Source organism: Sciurus carolinensis, chromosome 7 (genome assembly GCF_902686445.1).
Source record: "Sciurus carolinensis chromosome 7, mSciCar1.2, whole genome shotgun sequence".
Taxonomy (NCBI): Eukaryota; Metazoa; Chordata; class Mammalia; order Rodentia; family Sciuridae; genus Sciurus; species Sciurus carolinensis.
In genome coordinates this window covers 39,867,838-39,894,809 of record NC_062219.1, presented here as the reverse complement: position 1 = coordinate 39,894,809, position 26,972 = coordinate 39,867,838, and the positions used below count along the sequence as shown (strand labels likewise).

The following is a 26,972-nucleotide window of genomic DNA, read 5'->3' as shown; positions in this document are numbered from 1 at the left end:
TAAAATTTCTTTGGGAAAAAAAAAACACTGGTCTTCAAATATATGTCTTCCCCAATTCACATCTTATTCCCGCTGAGAGTTCTTATTTCTGTTACCACCTTCACTCCCATTCATCTTCCTTGGCTACAAATTGCAGCCAGTGGTTTGCTTCAGAAGCAAGCTTCATTGAATGCCACATAAAATACCTTTTCATAGAGCAAAAAACTTATTCCCACAGATGTCATGGTAAAGGGACCAATTTGCTGTAAGGTTACTACTTAAATATAGTTTCAAAACCCCAATAATACTGTATCATTTTGAAGCAACTTTTCTCTCTAGCTGGTATCTCTGGATATTTCCTTTTTAACTTCGTGTTTTGTGCAGTGAGAGCTTTATTCATATTGGCACCATTTTCATAAAATTAATAAATAATGTACATTTTATCTAACAAATTATTTTTCATAATTGTGAATATATCATTTAACACCTCTTCTGACACTCATTTTCTTGCCAAAAGGAAAAATGCCTTATGATGCTTCACTCAAGTTGGGTAACATTAATGCTTTCTTTACATTCCACCGTAAAGTCAATCAGCTTAGGTCAAGAGTACTGGGTTATGAGAAGTTGGCATGAGCTTCTAAGTCACAGGAACATCCCCGCCTGCCTTGCCTAAGCAACCATATAGAGTGAGCAAGAACGTATGAGGTCAGTTGTGTAGTTTGCCTAATAAAATTTCTAATTTTAAGCTCAATTTTTTTTAGCTCCTGTTTTTTTGTGTGTTTGTTTATTTTTAATAAACACTAAACTGAAGTCAACTTCTAGTCTGGAAGGTGACAACTGACCTATTTCAGAAAGCTTTCTAGGGATATATAGCCTCCTTGGTGTCCGCAGATCAAATTGGAAGAACAACTTATGTTTAGACAAAGGCCTTGTACACACATATGTGCATCTGTCTTATTCTAGGGATATTAGATGGTTCTAAATTTCCCCAGAGGTGTTGAATCTTAGAGACCAAGTCAATGTCCTATTTACCATCACCCAAATACAAAATAAGCTACTGTATTTTATCACAGTTATTTTAATATAGACAAATGGAAGTATATTTATTTATCACGAAGAGGTGCTCACTTTGTCCTTTAAAAATATTTTTTAACATTTTATTGCATAGAAAACATCTGAACAGAATTGTGATTTCCAAATTTTTATTACTCAACAATGATAATTTACTCTTTACTTATTATAAGAATCACTAAGATGAAGTGAGCAAAGAGGTCATCTGGTTTTTAATCTTGTTCCCAAGAATCCGTCAACCAACAACTAGCACCATCATCATTATTCCAGTGTTTGTTGAGAACACTCTTGTGAGCCAGGAACTGCACTCATAATAGCATGCTCTCTACCTCCTTTCACAGTGTGGTCACAATTCTGTTGAGTGTCTCTTCAAATGCAGTAGCAGCATTGAGCACATTTCTGCAGGCTTAGACGGGCAAGACCAGAAGAAAGTGAGGCATTTCACCTCCTTTCTTCTAGGTAAAGTAATTATTTTTTCAGGACTACATTGCTTGTTTAGGATCCTCCATACAATTATCAAATTTTATCATCAAGAATTTTGAAATGTCATAAAGGACAGGACATAGGGTGAGACACCCAAGGATTCCTGTGGAAACTACCATTCAGTTCAAAATTGATCTCTGCATCAATGCTTTTTTTCAGGCGTTTTTCAGAGCCTATGTATTTAATCAGGCATAGATTTAGTGTAGTCTCTGCACTATATTCTCATGAAGTCATCTAATTTAGTTTCTTGAAATATACCAGTGTGATATATGTTGAGGTCCCAAATACATTACATATTCTATATTTTCCTTATGCCCAAATCTAGCACCTCTAAAAAAGAAAAAGTAAAGTGGATATAGTGTTAGCATCTTTCCCCCACTCCAAGGCACATATTTAAAGCATTATATTTGTAGCCTGTATTATAATACAAATACTCTGCTCTCCTAATCCCTTAGGAGAAATTTGGCCTAATACCCCAATTGTCATCTCTGAAACAGCACACTCATGCCAATGAAATGCTCTGATCATTTTTAGCCTTTCATTAATGTAAGCATACCCAACCTGTACTAATATATTTTCACAAATGTCTTACTTTTTATCCAATTAATTTTGCTGTAGTTTTGCTGTTATCTCTGAGGGAAAAAAATGCTACTAGTACCATTTTTTTCTAAAGGAATTACGTACTGATTTTGTCCAGGAATTCTGCAGTGTAGTGTTGATTCTTTCACATTTTATAGAAGAGAAGATTTTGAAATTGTGCTTTCTGCCTCAGATGGTTCATTAGGAGTAAATCAGGGTGCCCCTTGCACATTACTAACAAAATAAAAACTTAGCTTTACTATTAAAACAGTAGGTGTTGTGCCTGGTTGATTTTTATATTTCCCAATTACTTTCAATTAATAGTTTTGGTCAAGACTTCCCTTTGGCTCCTACCATATTGTGGCAGAGCCAATTCTTTGACCACCTACCAATTGGCACATGTATAGAATGTTTGAACTATTGCTCAATAGTTTTTTAAATTAATCTGATATTTCAACTCTGAATGAAGTGCTAGCCATGATGAAATTGAATCTTATTAGCCATCATTCACCTTTCCTGAATATTTTCTGCTCTGCCAAACTGTTCTAATATATTAGATTCATTTGAAATTGAGTAATTTTGGTAAGTTTGGACTGAAGAAATATACCAGTCTCCAAAGATCAAGTTAAATGGGAGTGATTGGTTAAACCAGTGTTAGCATTTTGTCAGTCCATTTCCCAATCTTAAGTAGAAGATAATACAAGTTTGCATGTACGTCTAGTTGTATTCAATCTTTTAAAAGGTGTTGAATACAGTCATGCTTGGTGATGTGACACAATACCTAAAGGCTGGTATTAAGATATGTTTCTGATCCTCTGAAAAGCTTTTCTGACCCAGTAGGCTGTGAACATTCACAATAGCCCTAAAGGCAATCTGCCATGAGTTATTGTAGGTTGATAGCTGCACCTAGATTATTCGTAGCAAAGAAAATTTGCAACATGCTCCCTAGTAGTCCAGCTAGTGGAATAGAATGGGATAAGAATCATTTTATGGATAACCAAGATGATATACAAGCCCTCATAATAAATATTTCATGAAGGAACTTCATTAATAACACTGATATGATCACAATAGAATCCCTTTGCTGAAGCAATCTCAAATTATGTAAACAGAGTAAGATGAAAAAGAGCAAGTAAAAATTATCTGCAACTTAAAAGTGTACTTTGTGAGTGCATAATATCCTTCTGTTCAAATTCCTTCTACAAAATCCATGGGCTCAGAGCAGATGAATTATGAATTTAGAACAAAACTGGATTATTTAATTTAAATGAAACATAGAACTTATTTATTTAGAATATGAGATAATTGTAGAAAAAGAAGTAGTTTTGCCAACTCCCGTCTCCATCCTCACTCAGAAAAGAACGTTGAATATTGATTCCATACTGTATCAACATCAAAATTATTACAGACCTCCACACTGGTTTAAAGGTTCAAACTTAAAATAAGTCTTTTGTACTTATAAAAAAAATCAAGCATATCTACTCTATTTAAACATATTTGTAATTTAGAAATTATGCTACCAAAAATCATAAATAATCTTGCCCTAAAATATAGTATTTTCTATTACACCCTTTTTTGTGCGATAATTGTACATCGCATGCAACTATATGAAACAAGGTAACCTGTGTGCCCTTTACCTGGTTTTCCCAAATAGTAACATACTGCAAAACAGTATATTATCACTTCTGGGCTATCGATATTGATATGACTCAGTCAAGATAAGGGAAATTTCCATCAGTGCAAGGGTCCTGCATCTTGTCTTTTTTGGGCCACATCCTCTTCCTTCTGACTCTCACTCCTCCACTGTCCCTGGCAACCACCAATCATGTACTCCACTAATATAATTTTATCATGTCAAGAAAATCATATAATTGAAATTAATTGATATACAAAATTTTAGGATTGACTTTTTCCAATTACTACAACTCTATGGAAACTCATTCAAGTTTTTACCTGTATCAGCAGTCCCTTCCATATTAACAGAGGTACCATAACTACCTACATATGGGTCATGTCCAGTTCTGATTATTATTAATAAAGTTGTTATAAACAGTAGTGTACGAGTTTTTTATGTGCACATGTCTTCATTTCCTTGAAATGAATGTCCAGGGCTGCAATGGTTGGATCATGTGGTAATTATATGTTTAGTTTCTTAAGAAACTTTCTGTTTCACAGAATGGCTATACAAAAATGTTTCCATTTCTGCTTTCAAGAGTTTTGTCTTTGGTTTTCCAAAGTTTGAATATAATATATCTTGGTATAAATTTCTTTAGGTTTTTCCTGTTTGAAATCACTCAGCATCTTGAATTTATGAGCTTATGTCTTTTGTTCAAATTAGGAAGTGTTTAGACACTATTTTATAAAGCACTTTTTCAGTGCTATTCTCTTTCTTCTTTCCTTTTGGAATTCAAGCTACAAATGGTAGATCCTCTGCTATTATCTGCTGACTTCCTAAGTGCACTATATGTATTCTCTGTTGTCTATGTTAGGTCATTTCTATTGTTTTATCTTCAAATTTGCAAATTCTTTCCTCAATCTCCCATTCATCAGTGGAATTTTTAAATTTTAATAATTGCATTTTTTAAGTTATAAATTTTTACTTTTGTTCTTCCTTATGCTTTCTATTTATTTGCTGAGACACTTACTTTTGCATTCATTTCAAGTGCCTTTAAAATTACTTGTTGAAGAATTTTTATGGTAGCCAATTTAAAATATTTGTCATATAATTCCAATATCTCTGTCACCACTGTATTAGTTTCTATTGATTATATTTTTATTCAATTTGAGATTCTTCTTATTTTTAGATTGATGAGTACTTTCTAATTGAAACATGGAAATTTGGGGCATTATGTTATGAGATTTTGATCTTAATTAAATGTTCTACTTTAGATGATTTCTATGATACTGCTTTGGCAGGAGAAGGAGAGATATTGACTCCTTCCTGAGGAGTAGGGGTAGAAGCTGAAGCCCCTCACTTGGCCTCCATTGAGACTTGAGGTGGGAAGTGCTTTTCATTAAACCCGAGAAAAAATGAAGTTCCTTCTCTCCACTAACCCTCACTGATATCACCATGGCTGGGAGGGATAAGAGTGCCTTGTTACTGCTCCCAGGTGGCTTTCACTGATGGCTTCCACTGATGCCACAAGACAGAAGATTGGTCTCATTACTGCTGCTGAGCATTGGTAAAAGTTGTGATTCTTTACTGGGCTCCAGTGACACTACCTGGGTGGGAGGAGGGAGATGCCTCATCACTCCTGCGTGAAGCTAAAAGTCTAGATCCCCTATGGGTTTTTGCTGACCGTGGTGGGGTGCAGAGATGAGGAGATTACTGAATTTGGATTATCTATTCCTACTCAGTACTGTTCATAAATAATCAAACAGTTCTGGGAGCAAGCAAGAAATTTGATTCAGTAGACAATGAGTGGAGATGGGAAGCTCATGCTGTATATACACCTTTTCTCTGAGCAGGTCTAGGGTCTAGGCTTATACTTGGAGTGAGTTATAAAAGGGTGAGACAGACATACTGTCATCAGAGCTTTTCACAGAAGGGGAAGAGATTTCTAATGATCAGGGTGCTGCCTCTTTTCTTCCTTAATTTGGGCATGGTCAAATATGTCATGGCATTGGGAGGCATGATATTTACCATTATAACAAGCTAAAGGTCATCTGGCAACTTGGCATCTGGACCAGACAGAGCCAGTCTGGACTCCCTCGCCCCTCAGAGATTGGGACTATGTGATAAATGGATTCAGTAGCTGGGGGCATGAGGTCATCCACATACAGCCTCTCACTTATTACAGCAAGCAATACAGTTAACAGGAAAACAGACTATTAGTAATTTGGGATCTTCCTACTCCCTAGCTGGAATGAAAGTCCCAGATTCCTGTGTGACTTTGCAGAAACCACAGCCTGACCAAGAAAGAAGTATTAGCTCCCTAGTCTTTGTTATATTTAAGCAAAGGGGCTATAATTTTGTTTGGTTTTCAGGTGGTGCTGGCTAAAAAAGAGATTTTTTAACTTTTCTGTCTTTCTAAGTGCCCTTTTCCTCGTCCTTTGGCTAGAGAGAATAGGCTTTTGTTGAGAATTTTTAAAAAGTTGTTCCCATTGGCATTTCTGGATTGTGAGTTTCTCAGCACCAAGTCTAGTATATACAAAACCACCAAAAGAAGAAGGAGGAGGAGAAAAGAGACAGAATTCATTCTCATGTCCTTCTTGGGTCTCCAGGTCCCCAGCAGTTCTGCCTTCTTTCCACTTTTCAGAGTCTTTGTATGTTTGTTACATATATAAAGCCTAAGCTTTTGAGTTGTACTAAGTAAAAGAGATAGGGAAAAGAATCCCCCCCTGTATACCAACTTCTGGGTAACAGAAGTCCAAAATATAATTTTCCTGTTTTATTTTCATAATTTTAATGATGCATTATAATTATACTTAGCAGTAAGATTCATTATGCCATATTGAACATACACATGACATAATGTGATAAGTCTCATTGCCCAATACTTTCCTTTCCCTCGCCTTCTCTCTTTCCCTGATCCACTTGCTATACTCCACTGATCTTCCTTCTATTATCATTATTATTGTTGTTATTATTATTATTATTTTAGTACATTATAGTCACATAAATAAACAGGACTCACTGTAATATATTTATACACAAACCTAGCTTAATTTGGTAGATTTTATTCTCTAGTATTTCTCTATGCCCTCCTCTCTTCCCTCCCTCTCAATCCCCTTCCTCCACTCTTTTCTTCTCCCTTCTCAAAATATATCCCACTCCTTGGCCTATACCCAAAGGACTTAAAATCAGCATACTACAGAGATACAGCCACATCAATGTTCATTGCTGCTCAATTCACCATAGCCAGATTGTGGAACCAACCTAGATGCCCTTCAGTTGATGAATGGATAAAGAAACTGTGGCATATTTATACAATGGAATATTACTCCGCAATGAAGAATGATAAAATTATGGCATTTGTAGGCAAATGGTCGAAATTGGAGAATATCATGCTAAGTGAGATAAGCCAATCTCAAAAAACTAAAGGACGAATGATCTCGCTGATAAGCGGATGAGGACATATAATGGGGGGTGGGACGGGCTAGCATTAGGTTTAGGGTTAGGTTTAGAGTTAGGCTAAGGAGAGCGGTAAGAATGAAGGAAAGAAGGACTGTGTAGAGGGAAAAGAGGGGTGGGAGGAGTGGGAGGGGTGGGAGGGGTGGGGGGGAGGGGAAAAATAAAATAAACATCATTACCCTATGTAAACGTAAAAAAAATAAATAAATAAAAAAATATATATATATAATATTTTAAACACTAATGATGTTACATCTTCAACTATAACTATTGGATCTTTTTAAATACTTACCAAAAGTCTTTTATTTCCTTTTACCTATTAACTGCTTAGTGAATTTCTAGAACATACAATCATAATTTGGTTTGTGGGCACAAGAAAGAATTTTAATCTGATTTAGTTAGAGAGAGAAATGATATCAAGATTGATATGCAATTCCCCACCAGGTGAATTAGAAGTGAACAAATCATACTAAATGTATGAAGGTGAAAAGATGAATAAAAATTAAAAAATTTAGACTTAGCTTTTCTTTAAATGCTGAGTTAGTCAGCTTTTCATTGCTGAGACCAAAATATCTGACACAAACCACTTGGAGGAGGGAATATTTATTTTGGCTCATGGTATTAGAAGTCTCAGTCCATGGTTGGCCAGCTTTATTGCTGTCTGCTTACAGTTACTACCTAGTAGTCCATTCGAATTAACACATCAAATGGATTAATCCACTGATGAGGTTAGAGCACTTGTAACCCAATCCCTTCCCAAAAGACTCAACTCTGGACATTGTTGTACTGGGGACCAAACCTTCAACACATGAGCTTTTGGTGGACATGTCAGATCTAAACCATAACAAATACAAAGAACTAAAACCACTGGAATATTTTTTTCACTTAGTGATTAATTGTTTGTTTGCCTAGTATTTTGTCCCATGTACCTTCCATAATTTTTCTAGCTATCTTTAAAGAAGGAGCAAAATTAACCATTTCACTTTAATTGTAGGAACTCAGACCCCCAATGACAATACTACTGTATTCTCTGAATAGTTGCTATTCTCTGCCTTATACCCATTACTTTCTTAAAAACCCTTGCCTAAACAAATCTACATTGTCCAGCTCTTTCCTGAACTCTGCTTAGAACATATCCTGTCCACCTCCCCTTTGTCCTCTCTGTTCCTTCACAAAGTCCTCCTGTCTCTTGGATTCTGTCACAGAAGTGCTAACCTGCAATCTACTCTGGGAAAGGATTGCTGGTTCTTGGAGTGAGCAATACCCAAATTCATTAATTCATTAAAGATTGAGTTACTAGACTGAGCAGGGCCAGGAAGGAGGAGATACAGGATACTAGCATCCTTTGTTTCAGCAAGGGGAAATGAGTGAAGGAACAAGGGAGAGAAACCACTTTGTATTTGTCAACAAACTAGCAACAACTCACTACTGGCACCAGTTCTGACAAGGATTGGTGGGAAATGAGGAAAGAAAAGAAGCTGAGCATCACTTCAGGAAGGATTTGTATTCTGTGAAAAATACGCTTTTGCAGGGGGTGCTCCTTAAATATATTATGTAGAAAAATGTTATACTCCGATTTGCAATTCAATACACACTCAAAGCTCACTGGTGATGGCCCTAATCTGCCCTCATAGGTTCAATTTCCAGTTTTCTAGCATGAAGTTCACAAACTTTCATTAGATCAAAATACTATCCCTTACCTGAACATAGCCCACGGTTTTCCTGCTTGATAATCTTATTCTGGAAAAGCAAGTTGCATTGTACCTCTTGTCTGGAAAAATACTCATCATGTTCTTCCAAGGGTGGTGAGGGGATTAATTAACCAGTACCTGAATGCATCCAGTTTACCTTTTGTCACTTGTAGCCATACAATCTTCTTTCTTCCTCCAACTTACATAAATCTACAATTATGTGTGTCCCTGCTGCAAGATGGAAAATTCCTTAAGACAAGGACTCTATCTGAAACAATGACTCTCATGGGGGCAATTTTGCCCATTAAGGGACAGATAGTGATATCTGGAGATATTTTTGATCATCTCAATTATTTATTGTCTTGATCATAGGGAGTTATTGGCTACACATACTAAAACACAGCAGCCTCTTCAAAGAATTGACCCAACCCAAAATGTCAATGGTGCCAAGGTTTAGAATCATAGTTTAGTTCATCATTGTCACCCAACTAGCAATTAGCATAGCACCTTATAGGAAGCATTCAAAATTGTTAGAAATGAAATTCCTTTGTATAGGTAGATTTTATAATTTACTGTTGGGAAGTTGAAACCAAATTAGAAATATGCATGGTGTAGGAAAAAATGTAAGGTAGAAGAGTTTATGAATCTTGATTAATTTGGGGAAAAACAAATTTCCACTTCTATTTAGAGGTGACCAATTTAAAAGCTAAAGTTCTCTTAATCAGCAAGCTTTTGTAATGAAATGCAGCGGGACTTACTTTTATATCAAAGGAGCTCCCCTGGTAGTTAAAGAATGCAACTGAATACAATTAAAAGATCACTGATAAGCAGAGTGCAGTTCCTTAGCTGTATTCAGGGAGAGAACACTTAATAATCTAGAGACTAGCGACACTTTAATGAGGAGTTTAAACTTATTGGCCCTGCATCTCAGAATTTATCAATACTTGTTACCTAGATTTTCATTTCAAAGTAATGAAGTAATGAGTAAGAGCCAAAAGAAAAATTTGTGATTAGAAAAAATTACAAATACTCCAACAAGTACTTAAAACTGAAAAGAAGAGAGAACCTATTGATTAACTGGTAACACTGAGCCACATATAGTAAGAATTTAATGTGGAGAAAGAAGCAGAGTTACAGGTAGTACTACTCAAGGGATTCATCTAAACCCAAATCCTCTTTACCTACCCCCAGCCAGATGCAAGCACTAATGACAAAGTACCCATGTAACTGGTCACCCAATGTTTTGGGTGTTTCCTGATAAAAGATAAATGATTAAGATAAAATATTAAGAAATATTAGTGTAGTCTCTATGAAAATGCTCAAATCACCAGGCAGTTCTGATTAATGCAATTAAAATCTTTGTCAAAGCAAAATAGAGGACCCTAGTTTTTAACTAGTATCCTATATTCTAAAAAAGTGTCCTGTTAAAAATGTAGATTCTGATTATTCTATTTTATAAGAAAGTAGTTCTTTCCTTTATCATGTTATTGCCAATAGCAACTCTAAATTTAGAAAGAAACATGCTGATCTGATGAACTTTCTAAAGTATTTTTAAAAAAGAAAATGAATTCTGCTCATACAGCATCAGTGGTTCTCTAGATCTCTGTTCTGTGTGCTGGTTCTAACATCACACTGGGGATATCAGGACAGGAGATATACAGGCCCTCTCTTCCAAAATCCAAAACTAAAGGAAAGCCATGTTGTAGGCCTTCTTCCCCAGGTGTTTCTCCTAAGCATGGTCAAAGCTGCTTCCTCTTCTCTCCCAGGATGACCCCCACTGTTTTATCCCATGCCAGTTCTCTTTGGAAGACGAAATCTTCCAGAACATGCTCTCTCCCTCAAATCCAAATTGAAGATTTTTCTAACACAGTTATTAAGTGGACCCTTCTTTGGCTCCAAATAGTCCTGCAGCCATTAAATACCTACTAGATCACCTCTGAATTCAAATGTTCCACTCACATCCCACAGATCATCTCTGTCAGCTAGTGGGAAACAACTTCATTAGGCTTATGGTGGCAGCTCCTTTTCCCAGTGCTTGAACCCCTGATTGAAGACTGCAGTCTTTCATAATGTCCTATTCCCCACACTAAATATGATCATGTGGGGTCAGTATTCAGCAGACAATGCCTGGCTAAAACATAATCATAACTAAAGATATTCCTTTAAGAATTTGCCCAAACTGAATTACTTTTGTTTAAAAATGTTTTCTTCCTTTCTACTTATTAGAAAATCATATTCATTAGTTTACTTTTACTAGAGTTTCAGAATTAGATTAAAGATACTCCTAATATGACAGAATATGTGTTTTAGTCAGCTTTTCTCATTGCTGTGACTAAAGGACCTGACCAGAACAATTTTAGGGAAGAAAAGTTTATTTGTGGCTTGCAGTTTCAGAGGTCTTGGTCCATAGAAGGCTACTCCATTCCTCAGGGCTCCAGGTGGGGCAGAACATCATGGCGGAAGAGTGTGCCACCACTTGATGATCAGAAACCAAAAAGAGAGGTCTCCACTTGGCAGATACAAATATATACCCCATACCCATGCCCCCAACGAACCACTTCCTCCAGCCACACCCCACCTGCCTCCAGTTACCACTCAGTTAATGCTATCGGGGATTAATTCACTGATTAAATTAAGGCTGTAGTCCAATCATTTCTCCTCCGAACCTTCCTGCATTGTCTCACACGTGAGCTTGTGGGGGTTGCCACATCCAAATCATAACAATATGAAACAACTTGACCTGATGGGTCAGATACCAAATGACATTGCTGCACTCCTTCAAGGCAACAATATCAGAGAGCAAGGGTTTTTCTGACCCCTGGGGCCTTTTTGCAGTGTGTTTTGAAAGGATGATGTCATATGTGCAATCCCAAATTCAGTGCGCTGCTACAATATTCATTCCTTACAGGTGTCCATCTCATTACTTCCCTTTAACATGTCATCTTGATTATGCTCAATATGCCCTGGTTCTTGTTACAGGTCTAAATAAGAGTTTTTCTTGCTTATGAAAAGTATATGCACATACCACAGAGTCTCCTTAATATTTTTCCCTTAAGTATTTTTCTGATGGTCAAGAGAGAGAGCAGTTTAGAATCTTGGGCCCTGTCCCAAGGAAAAGTAAAGTCAAAGATGACCAGCACAAATGTACATATTAAGTACATTAATGAACAGTGATTTTTTTTTTTTGCACCTGAAGCAATTTGTTTTAGATTGCCTGGCAATTAACAAATCTTACAGTTAAACACCAGTAGTAAAATAGAGCAATATATTGATTTGTACGGCAGATGGACATCTCTGGAATCAAGAATCCACACTGGAGTCAAGATTCAGCCTGGTGAACCATTTTAGAACCCTGAATGTGGTTGTAAATAGCTGGATTCCCCCAGTGCTATGGTCCTGAACCATGCCGTTGCCTAATTTCTAAAGCATGTCTGTTTTGTTTCAGCTGGCAGGGTTCATCTACGCCTGCTATGTTGTGAAATGTATAACTGAAGAAGAAGACAGCTGTAAGTACTAAAGCTCTATTCTGTTTCTTTCAAGTTCAAAACCTATTTTCTGCTTCTGACCTAGCCTTCCTGTTCTTCAGAAAATATCCTCAACACACCATTAGAAAATAGAATGAGCTTTTGGTGCCTACCAGGCTAAAAGATTTTTATAAAGAAATCAGCATATTGAACAAATGGAGAATTCCTCATTTTGCAAACATACTTTTTTCTTTTCATTGAAAGGTATTTTAAACATCTATTCTTATAACAATTCTATTAGGGAGTACAGAGGGGAGCTTGGGAATGGAAGTGAACTTTTAATGTGGTTAATTTGACTGTCTTCTGTTTAATAAACCACTTATTAGATATTAATAACTTGTTAGTTTCACCCAAGACTACAATTGTCAACAATCAAATATGCAACAGTTACTAAAATTCTTACAAGAATTGACTCCACATTAATTCAGGTAATTCAGGTAATTGTCTCTGGGAATTCTAAAGTTCATATATTCTTTTTATTTCTACAAATTGACACAAATGACTAGAACTTTATATCAGAATCTCATCATTGAGCCTGATTGCTTGGTCCAGAGTTGAGGTAGTGGTCTCCTCACACAAGCCTTATAGTGTGTCTCCATTGTCCTCTCCTCTTCCAAACATGGTAAGTGGTAGGGCCCCCGAGGATCTGAATTAGAAGGACATGAGAAAGGTATTCCTAGGCTCTCTGGGTCCTATCATGGGTAACTGCCCATGCAGCCATATTCCCTCTGAGGAAAAATCAGAGTTGGGAGTGGGAAACATAGGGGGCAGGGAGGATGAGAATTCACTTCTTTCTCAGACGATGATTTGAGGGAAACATCCAAAGAGAAATCTATTGCTTCTTCACTTTCCAATCATACCAAAAGGAAGAGGGAGTGTGAGATGATTAACTTACAGGAGGCAATTTTTCAATCATTCTCAGATATGATGTTTATACAGCACATAGTTTATATTATTTTGTGTGCAAAAGGAAATGATGGTCCTTTCACTAAATAAGCACTTATAAAATTCTCCTTGATGTAACAAGTATTATCTCAATCTTAGGAGATTTTAAGATGAGTAATAATCTTTTACCTCGAAGATCTCACCATTTAGTAGGGAAAAGCAAACCTGTGAACAAATAAATATAATAAACTCCATATAGTAGGGGAAGAAAGGAAAAATATCAAGACAGTTTTCATAAATGAGGACACTCTTGAACTTCATCTTGAGAGAGATACATGTTGGGTAGCTGATGTATAAATAAAGTAATCCCAGGAAAAAGGTTGGAAAAGCACTCAGGCACATCACAGCAAGATTAATGTGAGTAAATTTTATCCTGTGCTAGAAGTGGACACAAGAGAAAATTGGAAAACAAACATGAATGGGAAAATAGAAAAGCAATTATGAAAGATTAAGAAATTTGAACTTTGTTTCATATAGTACAATGGCAAATCTATCAGCAGGTAGTACATAAGAACAGAATAACATAAGAAGGAATGGACTTTAGAGAAATTGCACTGGTATCAGTGTAGGGAAGAGACTGGGAGGGAGAAATATGAAGAAAATGAAAACTAGTTAAGACATAATTAAATTGACTGAGATGTGAGATGATGAGGATCTGGACTAAGTATTGAAGATGGAGAGGAACTACATGATGATAAATACAAAAGGCACATGCTAAGGTGATGTGGTAGGGTATGGTAGGGGAGCGTGGTAAGGAAAAAGTAGGAGATTGATGAATTCCTAGATGGATATCTGGTGTGAATGAATGGGTAGATGGAAATGTCACTTGTAGAAAGCAGAGTGGGGATAAGATAATTTGTCCACTGTGGGCAGGTTGTATTTGACGTGCCTAAGAGAAGACATCTCAGAGCATTCATCTGTTGCACTAAAAAATTATTTAAAGATTAGAAAGGTTAAAAGATGCATGGATGTTAAAATGTATGGGCTCCACAACTAGGTAAGTTCATTCGGATATCACTCTTCGGTGTCTATTTACCAAATCCCTAGAGAAGGAAAAGTCTACAGATCAGTGTTCAATTGGAAGTTGGGCTTTCCTTGGACTATAATTTTTGCCTACACTTCACAATGATGCTAGTGCATTTCTTCAGACAACAATTACTGACTCATCATGTTCCTTACACAGATAAACAGCATCTCTCCAGAATTCCAGAACAGCACCTCTCAAAGGGGATCCCAGAAATTCCAGTTGCATAAGATATACTCCCCAAAATAAATAAATTCTAAAGTCAAGTAAGATTGACACTGAAAATTTAAAAGCCTTTTATATATATATATACATCTTTGAAAGTAGTGCATTAAAGAAGTGTTCCAGCCAGGCATTGTGGCACACACCTGTTATCCCAGAGACTCAGGAGGCTGAAGCAGGAGGATCACAAGTTCAAGGCCAGCCTCAGCAAATTAGCAAGGACCTAGGTAACTTGCAAGACCTTGTCTCAAAATCAAAAATAAAAAGGGATGGGATAATGGGATAATGCTCAGTGGTTAAGCACACCTGGGTTCAATCCCCAATACCAAAAAGAAAAAGTTCCAATGTTTTCAACCATTATTACCGTAAGTGAGGCAGAGGAGTAAGGCCAGACACAGATCAAAGAGAGAAACCAGGAGTTTCACGGTTTTATTATACCCACAGTTATCTGGAGGGAACACAGGCAGGGCCACCCAGGGGAAGGAGCAAGCAGCCTTGACTCTGAGAGTGAGGGTGGAACTTTTATCATGGTTCCTGCAAGAAGGGATGGGCACAGCATGGTAGGCAGATGAAGGATCCACCAGCTGCATTTGAAAGTGGTGCCCCTGTGAAATTCATATTCCCTGTGATGATTAAAGCATAAAGTTTAGAGCTGTCTAAGGTTTCCAGATGATTTAGAGTAAGCCAGGATACTTGGAAACAGTTATCTTTGGCTAGATGTTACAGCTTCAATTTACAGAAATTAAAAACCTGGTGAATACAAGTCTCCCAGGTATTTAAATACAGAGCCCTTTCATTAAAAATCTAAATAATCCACAAAATTAGAATTTCTAGGTTTGCATCTTAAAGGATTCTTCCCTGGGTCAAATTTTAGCAAAAACCATGTAAATCCAGGGAAATCAGAAGTCATCAATATCTTTTTGAAGATCAGTTCTATCACAGGTGTTTAAGAAACTTCCAAAAAATTCCAAAAAATAATGTATATGTCTTTTTACATAATTTGGCAATAATCCCTTATCTGTCCTTATTAATCCAAAACAAAAGAAAACTTCACATAGACAAGTTTTCTAATGTTAGTCTTACTGATTGGCAGGCAAGATGTGAATTTTTTTAAATTTTTTATCCAAGTAGACTTACATGTACCTTCAAAGTTCATGGGACTAGTGAACAGCCTGGCAGTTACAGTCCTATAACTTTTGGTGACTAATAATTAGGTTAATTTACTTGTGGTCATTTGTACAGAGACAGACAATCAGGGTATTTGTTGAGTACCATGCTCTGGGTTATATTTCCCATATACCATATATTATTCTCATCATGTTCCCTAGACCGTGTTCCCCTCCAGGCATTGCCTAGACATCTGACTTCCGATGCTCTTAAAAAGTTAGAAATTTCTGTCTGACTTTTGGTAGTTATATTATTTTGACCCATAAAAATGTTAGTGAAAGTAAACAAAAAAATTGTGCTCTCAGAAAGCAATTCCTGAAGTATGAGAGATGTCTGGTGTATGTGTAAATGCTGGTGAGGGGGGGTCTATTCTATGTGTCTATTTTTACATGCTATGCATTCACAATGAGGCATCCCGATAGAGTAGAGTGGCAAGAGTAGGTGCCAGCTATCTACTCGCCAAATGAGCTAAGTTTCCATTCCTAAGCACCTCAAGAGGAACAGAGGGTAGTTTGGGTTTTGTACCTTGTGCTGAGAATGGGCTGTAGAGATAAGGGCCAGTTATGGCAAGTATATGAATAACAACCTTGGAGCCATCTGAGGCTAACCTGCTATGTCCTGTCCTTAGTTCTGATATCCAGGCTTACAGCAGCAAATGCACCCAGAAGCCTCAGAGAAAGAGAAAACTTGAAGGAACCATGGAGCAAAGATTCAAGTTTAGACTTGAAAATAGCAATAAATCACTGTTGAATAGAGGGAGTTAGACCACAGTCACACAGATGCCTGAGAATCCTTACTTCTCTTAACAGTCTTAAACAGTCTCTTATTTAACTTCCTAGAGCCCAGTTTAATTTCCATTTATATAGATACTATATTAGTCCACATCAGCTGTTATAATAAAATACCATGAACAGGGTGGCTAATAAACAAAAGAAATGTTTTGTTCACAGTTCTGGAGACTAAAAGTCCAAGCTCAAGGCGCCTACACATTTGGTGGTGTCTTGTGAGGTATTGTTTCCTGGCTCACAGGATCACACCTTCTTGCCATGTCCTCAAACTGTGGAAAGGGACTTCTCTGGGGCCTCTTTTCTAAGGACACTAATCCTATTCATGAACCCTTCTGACCTAATCACCTCCTAAAGCACCATCACATTGGTAATCAGATTTCAACATACAAATTTTAGGGGAACACAAACATTTAGATCATAGTAGACAACTTTAAGGTAATTTTTTTCTTCCTATGAGAAAGACTAGACCTTGATGTTTCCATCTCTGACCCTTTAGATATCTAAACCAGAGCCACGGCGGGCAAGCTGTGCAAACTCACGGAACACCACTGCCATCTGCTGTACCTACCAGAATATCACGCCCACCCTCATAGCAGAGATTCCAAATAGAAAGGGACACCACCTCCACACTGCCTCGCTAATTATCAGTAAAGCGGCCATAACAGCACACTACAGTCTGAGGGGTTTGAATAACAGCAACTCAGTTTTCTTGCAGTTCTGGAAGCTCAAAATTCAAGATCAGGGTCTTGGCAGGTTTTCTTTTCCTGAGCCTCTTTTCTTGGCTGGCAGACTGTACCTTCTCACGGCCTGAGTCCTCACATGGTCTTTTCTCTGTGCATCTCTCCCTTGTCTTGTAAAGACTCCAGTCCAACTGGAATGGAGCCCCATCCTTGTGACCTTATTTAACTTCAATTACCTCTCCAAAGTTTCTGTCTCTAAATACAGTCCATATGGGGATCTGGGTCTTCAATTTATGAACTGAGCAGGGCACATAATGCAATCCAGAAAGCACCACATCCAAGCACTCACCAAACACACACACACACACACACACACACACACACATACACACACACACACACTCCCCAGGTGGTTCCTGGACACATGAAGATATCTGTAGAGCTAGCCTCACTTTGCTGACCTATCAAATGCCAATGGGTCAGGGCTTCAGAGCTCTAATGCTGCCTCAGCGGCTGCATGCCCACAGCTGCCAGGCAGGAGCCCCCAGCTAACACCTTCAGCTGTGGGGTGCTTTGCCTTCAGATGAGTAGTTACTCACCAGAAAAAGAGCTAGGACCCCTGCTCTGGAGTGGGTGCCTTAACCAGTGAACCTCATTTGAGCAGGGCAACTCTGCAACACTCTTTTATATATTTGTTCATGATAAAGCAGCAATCCATCTTGGGAGGAAAAGCTTCCTCCAGGAACCATGCTCTGCTGCCTTTGTGGCAGAGCTCTTCACCACACCATCTGTCACTGGACATGACGAGTTTTCCTTGCGTTCCCCAGTCCTTTCTATTCCCCTCTACTTGTTCCCTTCTACAGTATTTTGGAAAAAGAATTTTTCAGAGACTCCTGGTCTGGTATGCTTTTTCTCATATGTGTACTTCTTCTGTCTCAGTCCTCAGCTCCTCTGTGCACCAGTGGAATATCCACTTCAGTGACAGAACTGAGGACTTATCTTTCCACTTCATTAGCATTGCTAATATTTAAAAGAAAGCCACACAGCCATGGAAAATGTCACTAATTCATGATAGAAAAAAAAAATCCATCATCATATTCTTTCTCAACTGTTATGTTTCCTTAGCAAACTTGTTCTTAATAAACTCAAACTAAATGTTGATCCTCTTGCAAATGAATTCTGTTTCCTAAGTACAGTCTGTCTTCCATATCCATGGTTTCAACCAACCACAGATCAAAAATATTTGAGGGAAAAAAAACTCCATCTGTGCTGAATTCCCCAGACAACACAGTATAATAAGCCTTTATGTCGTATTTACACTGTATTAGACAGTACAAGTAATCTAGAAATGACAAAGTATACAGCAAGTTTGTGTAGGTTATATACTCTCACATTTTATCTAAGGGACTTGAACATCCATGGATTTTGGTATCCACAGGAGGGTCCTGGAACCAATGTTCCACGGATACTGAGAGGATGATAGTCACTATCTTTTCTGAAAAGATTCAGCATATTTGCAAATGTTATTAATTATTGAAATCATCCGGAAAAAGACATGAAATATCATTTAAAAATATGTACCATGGGAATTATTTTGAAAGCATATTGAAGAAAAACGAATTCTGGATCTTTAGACTTGGAGCTAAATACATGCATGTAACCACAAACCACGCATTGTCCTGGGTTATCTGAAACCAAGTGGCCTAGGGATAAAAGTCACAATCAATTTATAGAATCTTCCATTTGAAAAGAAAACCACAGAAAAGTATTCACTACTCTTGGGATAAGAATTTTCAGTTATTTTTGTTTGATTTTTCTTCTAGAACCTGCTGGCCAACACATCTACTTATTGAACTTCATTCTGTATGATCTGATCATTTTTTCCAGTTAGAATCACTGAATTTGAATGCTATTCTTTGAACAGTCACTAACCACTCCCGATGGAAAGGATGCGCAGGAGAGTAAGGAGATACGTACCTCCGTGTAAAAATACTCTTTCTTCCTGCTTATAAAGTAATGTAGGTTGAATGCAGAGATATAGAAAACAAAGATAAAACAAAGGGTGCAGGGAAATAAAGATGACCCCATTGAGTCCTGATGTCTCCTGTTTTTGATTAGCTGCCTTCCTACTTTCCTTTCTATTTATCACCTGTCATTCTTCCTATCTGGTTGTCAGGACTATTGCATTCTATTTGGTAACCTGAGCTTGCTTTCTGGTTATTTATAAATCACTCTTCACCTCTTAACCTAAGAGGTGGCAATTAGCAGCTTGTAAAAGGTGCCAAATTCTCATGTGCCTGTCAACAGGTAGAGTTGTAAGAATGATGTGTTTATTTCACTTATTGAGTCTCATGCTCAAGCAATCAAATGAAAGAGTAATATATTGTTTTTATATTATTGTTTTATATCTCTTTACAACAACTGATTTAGGAATTTGAAGGTGACTGAGTGAACTAATCTTGTCCATATCCACTAACTTCCCATCAAAGCCAAATTTGTCATTTCTTTCCTCACCTCTGAAAAAGATCACATAATATTAAAGCCCAGTGGTCCAGACTTTGGATGCCACTAACCTCTAGATTCTCTCTGCAGAATCCCAGTGGGGTCACAGTGAAAGAAAATGTCACCATCTTTCTTTTCCATTCCCCTATTCCATTGAAGTTCTGCATTTAATTTTATATTCTTTAGTTCTGCCTAAGATTTCTCCTGAACTATGAATTCTTCAGGGTTTAAAATGATGGAAAACTATGGCTTTCTACTCTGTTTCAAAGTCTTAATTTTATAGATCCATAAAGATGAAATGATTTTCCCAAAGTCACTGAGCTCATTTGTGAACTTTTGACATCCCATAGTACTCCCTTGGGATAAATGAGTATTAGGGATATCCTGCTCCCTTGGGATAAATGAGTATTAGGGATAGCATTAGGATCCACACCTGTCTTGTTCGCTGCTGTATCCTCAGTATCTGGCACATCTCCAACCTGGAGGAAGACACAGTAAGTTTTTAGGACACAGTGATTTAATCAATTGACTCTCCACAAACATTTCTTGGACTGTATGGAAACTGACAAAAAAAAAATGTGACTTCTCCTTAGATCAGCTTATTCCAAAGTAAATGAACAACTTATTAGAATAAAGCACTTTTTTTCATTTTCTGAACAAATGCAAGGAAAGAGGGAAAAATATGTGCTTCAGATGGCTACATATACATATGCCTCCTGGCAATCACATGCAAGTTCCTATTAGTGACAACAGTGTTCTCTCACAGTGAAACATCATTTTTATATTGTCTCCAAAATTAACTAGCACTAGTCTCTTTTTCAGCCTTCTATCAAATTGCTCCCTCTTGTGGTCCCTTAAAATGCATTCGCTCCATGTCTAAATTTGTTCATTCAAGTTAAAAGTTGAGGGTGATTCTTCAACAACTATTTCTTGTTTTCTCTTTTTTCAGAATATCTCCTCCATTATACTATATTGCTTTCACTCACACAAACCCACACATAAACATACAACATGCATACCATATTAATCTTTAGATAAATCTAATATTTCCAAGTCAAAAATATGAAGGAAAAGAAGCTGATTCATTCTCTGTTGATTTAGAATAATTAGGGTTTGGCTTCTAAAGAATCAGTGCTGAGGTGACAATAATCAGATAAGCAAAGGAGGATTTTTAACTGAGCTGTATGAAAGAGGTGTATTTTATGCAGAAAATACCTTCAGGGTGAACTGAAATTATCCTGTAGATGAAAAATATTCAATATCAGCCTCAATAGTCTATGAATGGAAAGAGAAGAATTGGTGCCATTTACAGAAATGATTGATAGAAAAATCTTCCATTTCAATCATCCCACTTCCTACAATTGTGCAGACACTACCCACCCGTGGTGGTTATTCTGTGCTTGTCACCTCACCAACTCTCTCTACACTCACACAGATAATGACACAGGGAAGAAAGTAGTCAAGTTACAGAAAAATAGTATTTTGTTTTTTGGTAGCATCAGAATGTTGATAAACATGCTCATGAAATAAATTCACTGAGATCCCTTAGTCTCCTCTCCAAAGAAAAAAATGCAAACAAGACAAAAGTGGCCCAGGAAGCACAATGCTCTCTAAAAGCCCTCTGGATCAGAAAGGTGCTGAGAAGATGACATCAGTCTTTTGATAAATGATGGTGACTGGTGCCCACTTCATTGCACCCAGGTTTGCTTCAGTTTGGAAATTGTCATCTAAGAGAAACAGAAAGCTGGGCTTAGCCATCTCCTTCTTAATACCTGGAGGATGGAGAAACACAATCTCCAAATTCTGCCCCCAAGTATTCAGAATAAAAACACCTTAGCCTTACATGCAGACACTGAAAGCAAGACTGGTCAACAGCAAGCTGGGGCAAACTCTCAAGCCGGTGTGACATTTCAATGAGGCCACTCCAGTAGAGGGTACACAGGAAGGCCTCTGCTGTGATTGGGTGGCATCCTGTGGCAGAGAAAGAAAGAGAAACAAACTTAAAGCTCACAGGAGGTGCGATTTGTTTAAATAATAGAAAGTAATTAGGCTGAAGACAAAAATCAGTGATGGCATTTTATAATTACGATTAATTTAAAGGTTAATTTCCTTTGGTGCAAAAATCTTATTTAAAACATTTACCAGGAAAGGAAATTAGGATGTTACTATCAAGAGGCATACAGCACTTCTGGGAATCCATGCCTATTATCACATGAAAATTAGGTTAGGTCCAGAGTAGGAATTTCAATTCATTTTTTTATATAATAGGTGGTAGCCAGACCTGAGAGCCAGGAGGGTTGGCTGGGGCAGGCAGTGTAAAATTTGCATTTGTTTATTTGTTTGTTTATAGGATTAATTGCAAATGTTTCCAACAAAGGAGTCTAGTTTATACATGAACAGTTCTGACACAAGAAGAAAATTGGATATGGATTGCTGCCTTTGTAACTAATGAAGTTGATGTTAAAGGAATCCCCTAGAGTAGACCTGCAAAGAGAAGCACACAGGCCCACAGTCACACCCCATCATCACTGAATTAAATCAAATGGGGGACAGTACTTCTGAGGGCTCCAAACCTGTCAATCCTACTCTCCTCTCCCAGTCTGACATTTTGTTTAATCACTGTTTTCCCACTGGGAATTGTCATGCCTCAGGTTCCAAATGCCATATGCACTCATTCATATGTATCCATGCAGGATTGCTTTCAGGACACCCATGCCCCCAGGGCCACCAAAATCTATGGATGTACAGTTCCTTATATAAAATGGCATAGCATTTGCCTATAACCTACACACATCCTCTAGTGTATTTAAATAATCTTTAGAATACTTATAATACCTAATAAAATGTAAATGCTGTGTTAATAGTGGCTATATTATATTGTTTAGTACATAATGACAAGAAAACAAGTCTGTACATGTTCAGTATGGACACATCTTTTTCTCCCAAAATTTTCAATTCGTGATTGGTAATATCCATGAATGTAGAACTCTTGGATCTGGAGAACTGCCTGTATACATATCTTCTATTCAGCAGCTTAACTCCCAGAAAATTTGCATAGTAAAATCAATGCATGATAGTAACAGCCAGATGGAAATAACTCCTTTGCACGAATTTTTTCCATTCACTATGTTTTCACAGATATGCTCATTTTAAAGAGTTTATTGCTACCATTGATATGTAAACCAATTCTAGAAATATGGAATTTGCAAAATCATAGAGCGATGAACAATCCTGGCAATCTCTTACTTTCGTTCCATAATTTTACAAGTGAGGAACAGGACACTGGAGTTGTCTTACTCAAAGTCAAACAACCGTTAGAGACAGAAGTGGCAGGATTTAACTCTCAGAATTATTAGGAGACCTTCCTCTATACTTTGTTTGGATATCCAGATAGATTCTTTCAACAAATATTTATTTAGCAACCACTCTGTGGCAGTCATCTGGGATGAAGCAGAGAACCAAATAGATACACTCTTCACCTTAATGGTGACTGTGGCATAGCACATGATTCAAGAGAAAGAGGAACAACAAAACAAAACGGGAGTGCAAAGAATACCAGGTTCCCTGAGAACTGCAAGAGAATCTCATGTAGCTTAGAAGAAAAGGACATTCTTTCCTGAAAGACATTCAGATAAAACTGAAGGACAAGTCAGAAAGACATATAGATATTTAGAAAGTATGCACATCTTTTTAAGAGACAACTACTTTTTTACTCTGTTTGGGTCCATGTTGATCAAAGGTACACCATTATTCACACAAGTACAATTTTAAATGTTTTTAATGAACTCTAAACAGCAAATCTAGTTTCAATCTGCCCATATATCAATAGAATGCTAAGAGTAACCACTGGGCATTTGCTTTCCTGAAACTCTTACTGTTGTTCTAATAAGATGATTGATTTAGGTTCAGGAGTTTTGTGATTTTTCCATTCTGGAGACTGAAAAATGATACAAAGATGATGTCAGAAAAAATTATAAGATGAGAAATATTTTTCTAATGGGTGATTATAGCATGCATGTTTATTTTTTATTTCCCTAAATATATACATATGTTAATGTGACCACAATCCTAACTAAAACTGCTACATTTAAATGGACTGTGCATTCTAAATTTATCCTGGATGTTAGCTGAGAAGACATGCCAAGTCCTGTCTAACTAGCTCACCTATAACTGTAATAACTGCTCCTTCCAATTTTGTCCGAAAGGTGTGTCATATATAATTGGAAGTAATTCTACCAGGGTAGAGCAATGGAGAGATTGGTGAATCCAATCTATCCCAATGGTGTGGCACAGAGTGAACCCAGGCATATTGAAAGTGAAGCTGGCTTAGTTATTTCTTCCTGTTCTGCATGATTCTCCACATTTATGGAAAGTATCAAAGATATCTGGATATGCAATTTTCCAACTCTCACTTTATAATTTCTTCACCTTTTCAGCTCTTACCCGCTTCATACCACTCACTTCATCCACCCCCTTCACTTTCTTCATCACGGAAGGATACACTTGGATCACCTTCAGTTTGGTGGTAGGAGGCTTGTCTAAGGCCACCAGTTCTTGAAATTCCATGCCCAACTGTGGACTCCTATCTTTTCTTCCTTTTCATTCTTCTGATCCTCCCTGGAAGAGGTGTCTTCACCCTTATTTGGGAGCTTCCCTGCCCTAGAACCCAGGGCTCTCTCATGCTTCCCATCTTCCTACTCTTCATCTGTCCCCAGGATTGGCAAAAGTGTTGGGGCTCCCATAACGCTACTGCCGCGCTTGCCTATTCAATATCGGTGCCTGAGGAGGCTCAGATTCCATTTCTCCACTTCCCATCCTGGTAGCTTCCCAGTTCTGGAGCGTCACTCTGCTTAGCTGCCTGTATGTGCTCACTTCACCGAGCTGGACGCTGTTCCTGCCTAACAGGGCTTTCCACTCTTCTGCTCACAACGTGTTACATTCTCCATGGGACCTGTTCCTAACTTTTCCAGGCTCCTTAAACCAAATACTCAAATCTGAGAAATTCATTGCTATCAAACACAAACTCCTTCAATTTCCCCTCCAGAACCTCAATACTTCTCTACAATGACAATTTTTTTTTTTACCTCTTTGAAACTGTGCCCAAATCTGAGAGGAATAGTAAGATTTTCCTCTGCAAAGTAATCCATCCACTGAACTTGACCTTCTGCCTAAAACAGGATGCAGGGCTTTCAGTGTCCTTATTCTCAACCACTCCTTTGGATAGTTTCCTTTGTTTATATATTTGCTAAAGCTTCAAGGACCAAACCTCAGACTGGTCCTGCTTCTCTCAGTTCTTTCTGATAATGTGCAAGTTGATTTCCAAAAACATTTGAAATATGGAAACTCAGTTCTATGTAGTTGGGTTTTTAGTATAAAATATTTTCCTGTTTCCCTACATTAGGCCACATAGGCTATTTCTATTGCTTGTCAGACTGCAGTTAACCAACTAAGTAGAGCCTGAAGAGTCTCCATAGACCTTGGTTCTCCTCAACTTCTGCTAATGACTTCCACTCTTACACCACATATAAAATTCTAGTAGCACAGAGTTCTTGTCTTTGAGTTTTTCTCCATCTAGTCTCCTGGACTGCATAACTCTAATCACATCAGTAAAGAGCCTAAATACACATTTTAAATCAAAATTTCAATCAATTATCTTATATAAATCCTTTTCCAAAAAAGATGGAACCACAAATCTATACATAATGTTTTTATTTGTTCTTTTTATATACACAGGACAATAGATTCTATTTTGATACCTTGCATATACATGGAGTATAACTTATTCTACTTAAGATCCCATTCTTGTGGTTGTACATGATGTGGAAGTTTCACTGGTTGTGTATTCATATATAAGCATAGGAAAGTTATGTCCAATTCATTCTACTCTCTTTCCTATTCCCATCCACCCTCCCTTCCCTTCATTCTCCTTTGTCTAATCCTATGAACTTCTATTCTTCCTTCTCAATCCCTTATTGTGTGTTAGCATCCACATATCAGAGAGAACATTTGGCCTTTGGTTTTTTGGGATTGGCTTATTTCACTTAGCATGATAGTCTCCAGTTCCATCCATTTACCAGCAAATGCCATAATTTCAATCTTCTTTATGGCTGAGTAATATTCCTTTGTGTATATATACCACATTTTCTTTATCCATTCATCTGTTGAAGGGTTTCTAATTTGGTTCCATAGTTTAGCTATTGTGAATTGAGCTGCTGTAAACATTGATGTGGCTGTGTACATGATGATTTTTAAGTCCTTTGGGTATATACCAAGGAGTGGGATAACTGAATCAAATGGTGTTTCCATTCCAAGTTTTCTGAGGAACTCCAACTGCTTTCCAGAGTGGTTGCACCAATTTGCAGTCCCACCAGCAATGTATGAGTGAACCTTTTTCCACACATCCTCACCAACATTTATTGTTATTTGTATTCTTGATAACTGACTCCAAAGCCTCCAATTTCTATGTTACCTCACAGCTTCCCTGAGATATAACCAGTGGTAATGTTAGATTATTAGAAGACAATCTGATATCAAGATCCTGTCCTCAGCAAAAAACTTTCATGTACTTCTTACAGTCCCAAGGTATTGCCCTTCCTAAGAATTGGCAGAAATAGACAAGAACAACCTGACAAAATCTTTTTTTATTGGGTGGAAATTATATTTCCTTTTTACTAGGTCTTTGGAACCAAAAGCTTAAAGAGATTATTCAAAGACCTTTTGACTGAATAAATATTTTATTTACTATGATACCCTTGTAAGCTACTGCTTTTGGCCTTTGTTTTTTTAACATGTGTGTACATCTAACCAGGTTTACAATATTAAAGATCTGATTCTGAGACAACTAAGAGGGAAACATGGAAAATAGAATCCTGAAAAATCATATCTGATGAACAAGATTAGGAAGCGAAGCTTCTGCAGGATTTAGTTAATCAGTCTCATTTCATTCAACATGTGTTTTGCCTGCTAGAAACCCTTAGTAGCTTAATACTTTAGTGATCTTTCAGGCAACGACAAGATTAAGTACTCCTGCAAAGGACTGTGTTTTCCTAATCCAGGAAAAAACAAAAACAAAAACAAAAACCTCACTGTCCAGTGGGAGATTTTAGGCCAGACTGAAAACCCCAAGCTCACACAGTCAGCTTGAATTGCTGCTACCATGTCTGCGTGGGAGGGAGGCCATTCTTTTCCATTTTGCCTACAGTTAGTTATGTTTTCAATTCCTTTTGTACAAGTGGAGTAAGTA

At 37.4% G+C, this 26,972-nt stretch overlaps 1 protein-coding gene across 4 annotated transcripts in view; it reads left to right on the top strand.

The window, feature by feature from the left end:
• Nkain2 (sodium/potassium transporting ATPase interacting 2) overlaps window positions 1-26,972 on the top strand; it is a 957,495-nt gene that overhangs the window by 918,495 nt on the left and 12,028 nt on the right. For all 4 annotated transcript variants that reach the window (XM_047559156.1, XM_047559155.1, XM_047559153.1 and 1 more), the window contains one exon: window positions 12,323-12,383. In XM_047559156.1, coding sequence (XP_047415112.1) covers window positions 12,323-12,383 — 61 coding nt within the window. The remainder of the gene's footprint in view (window positions 1-12,322; window positions 12,384-26,972) is intronic.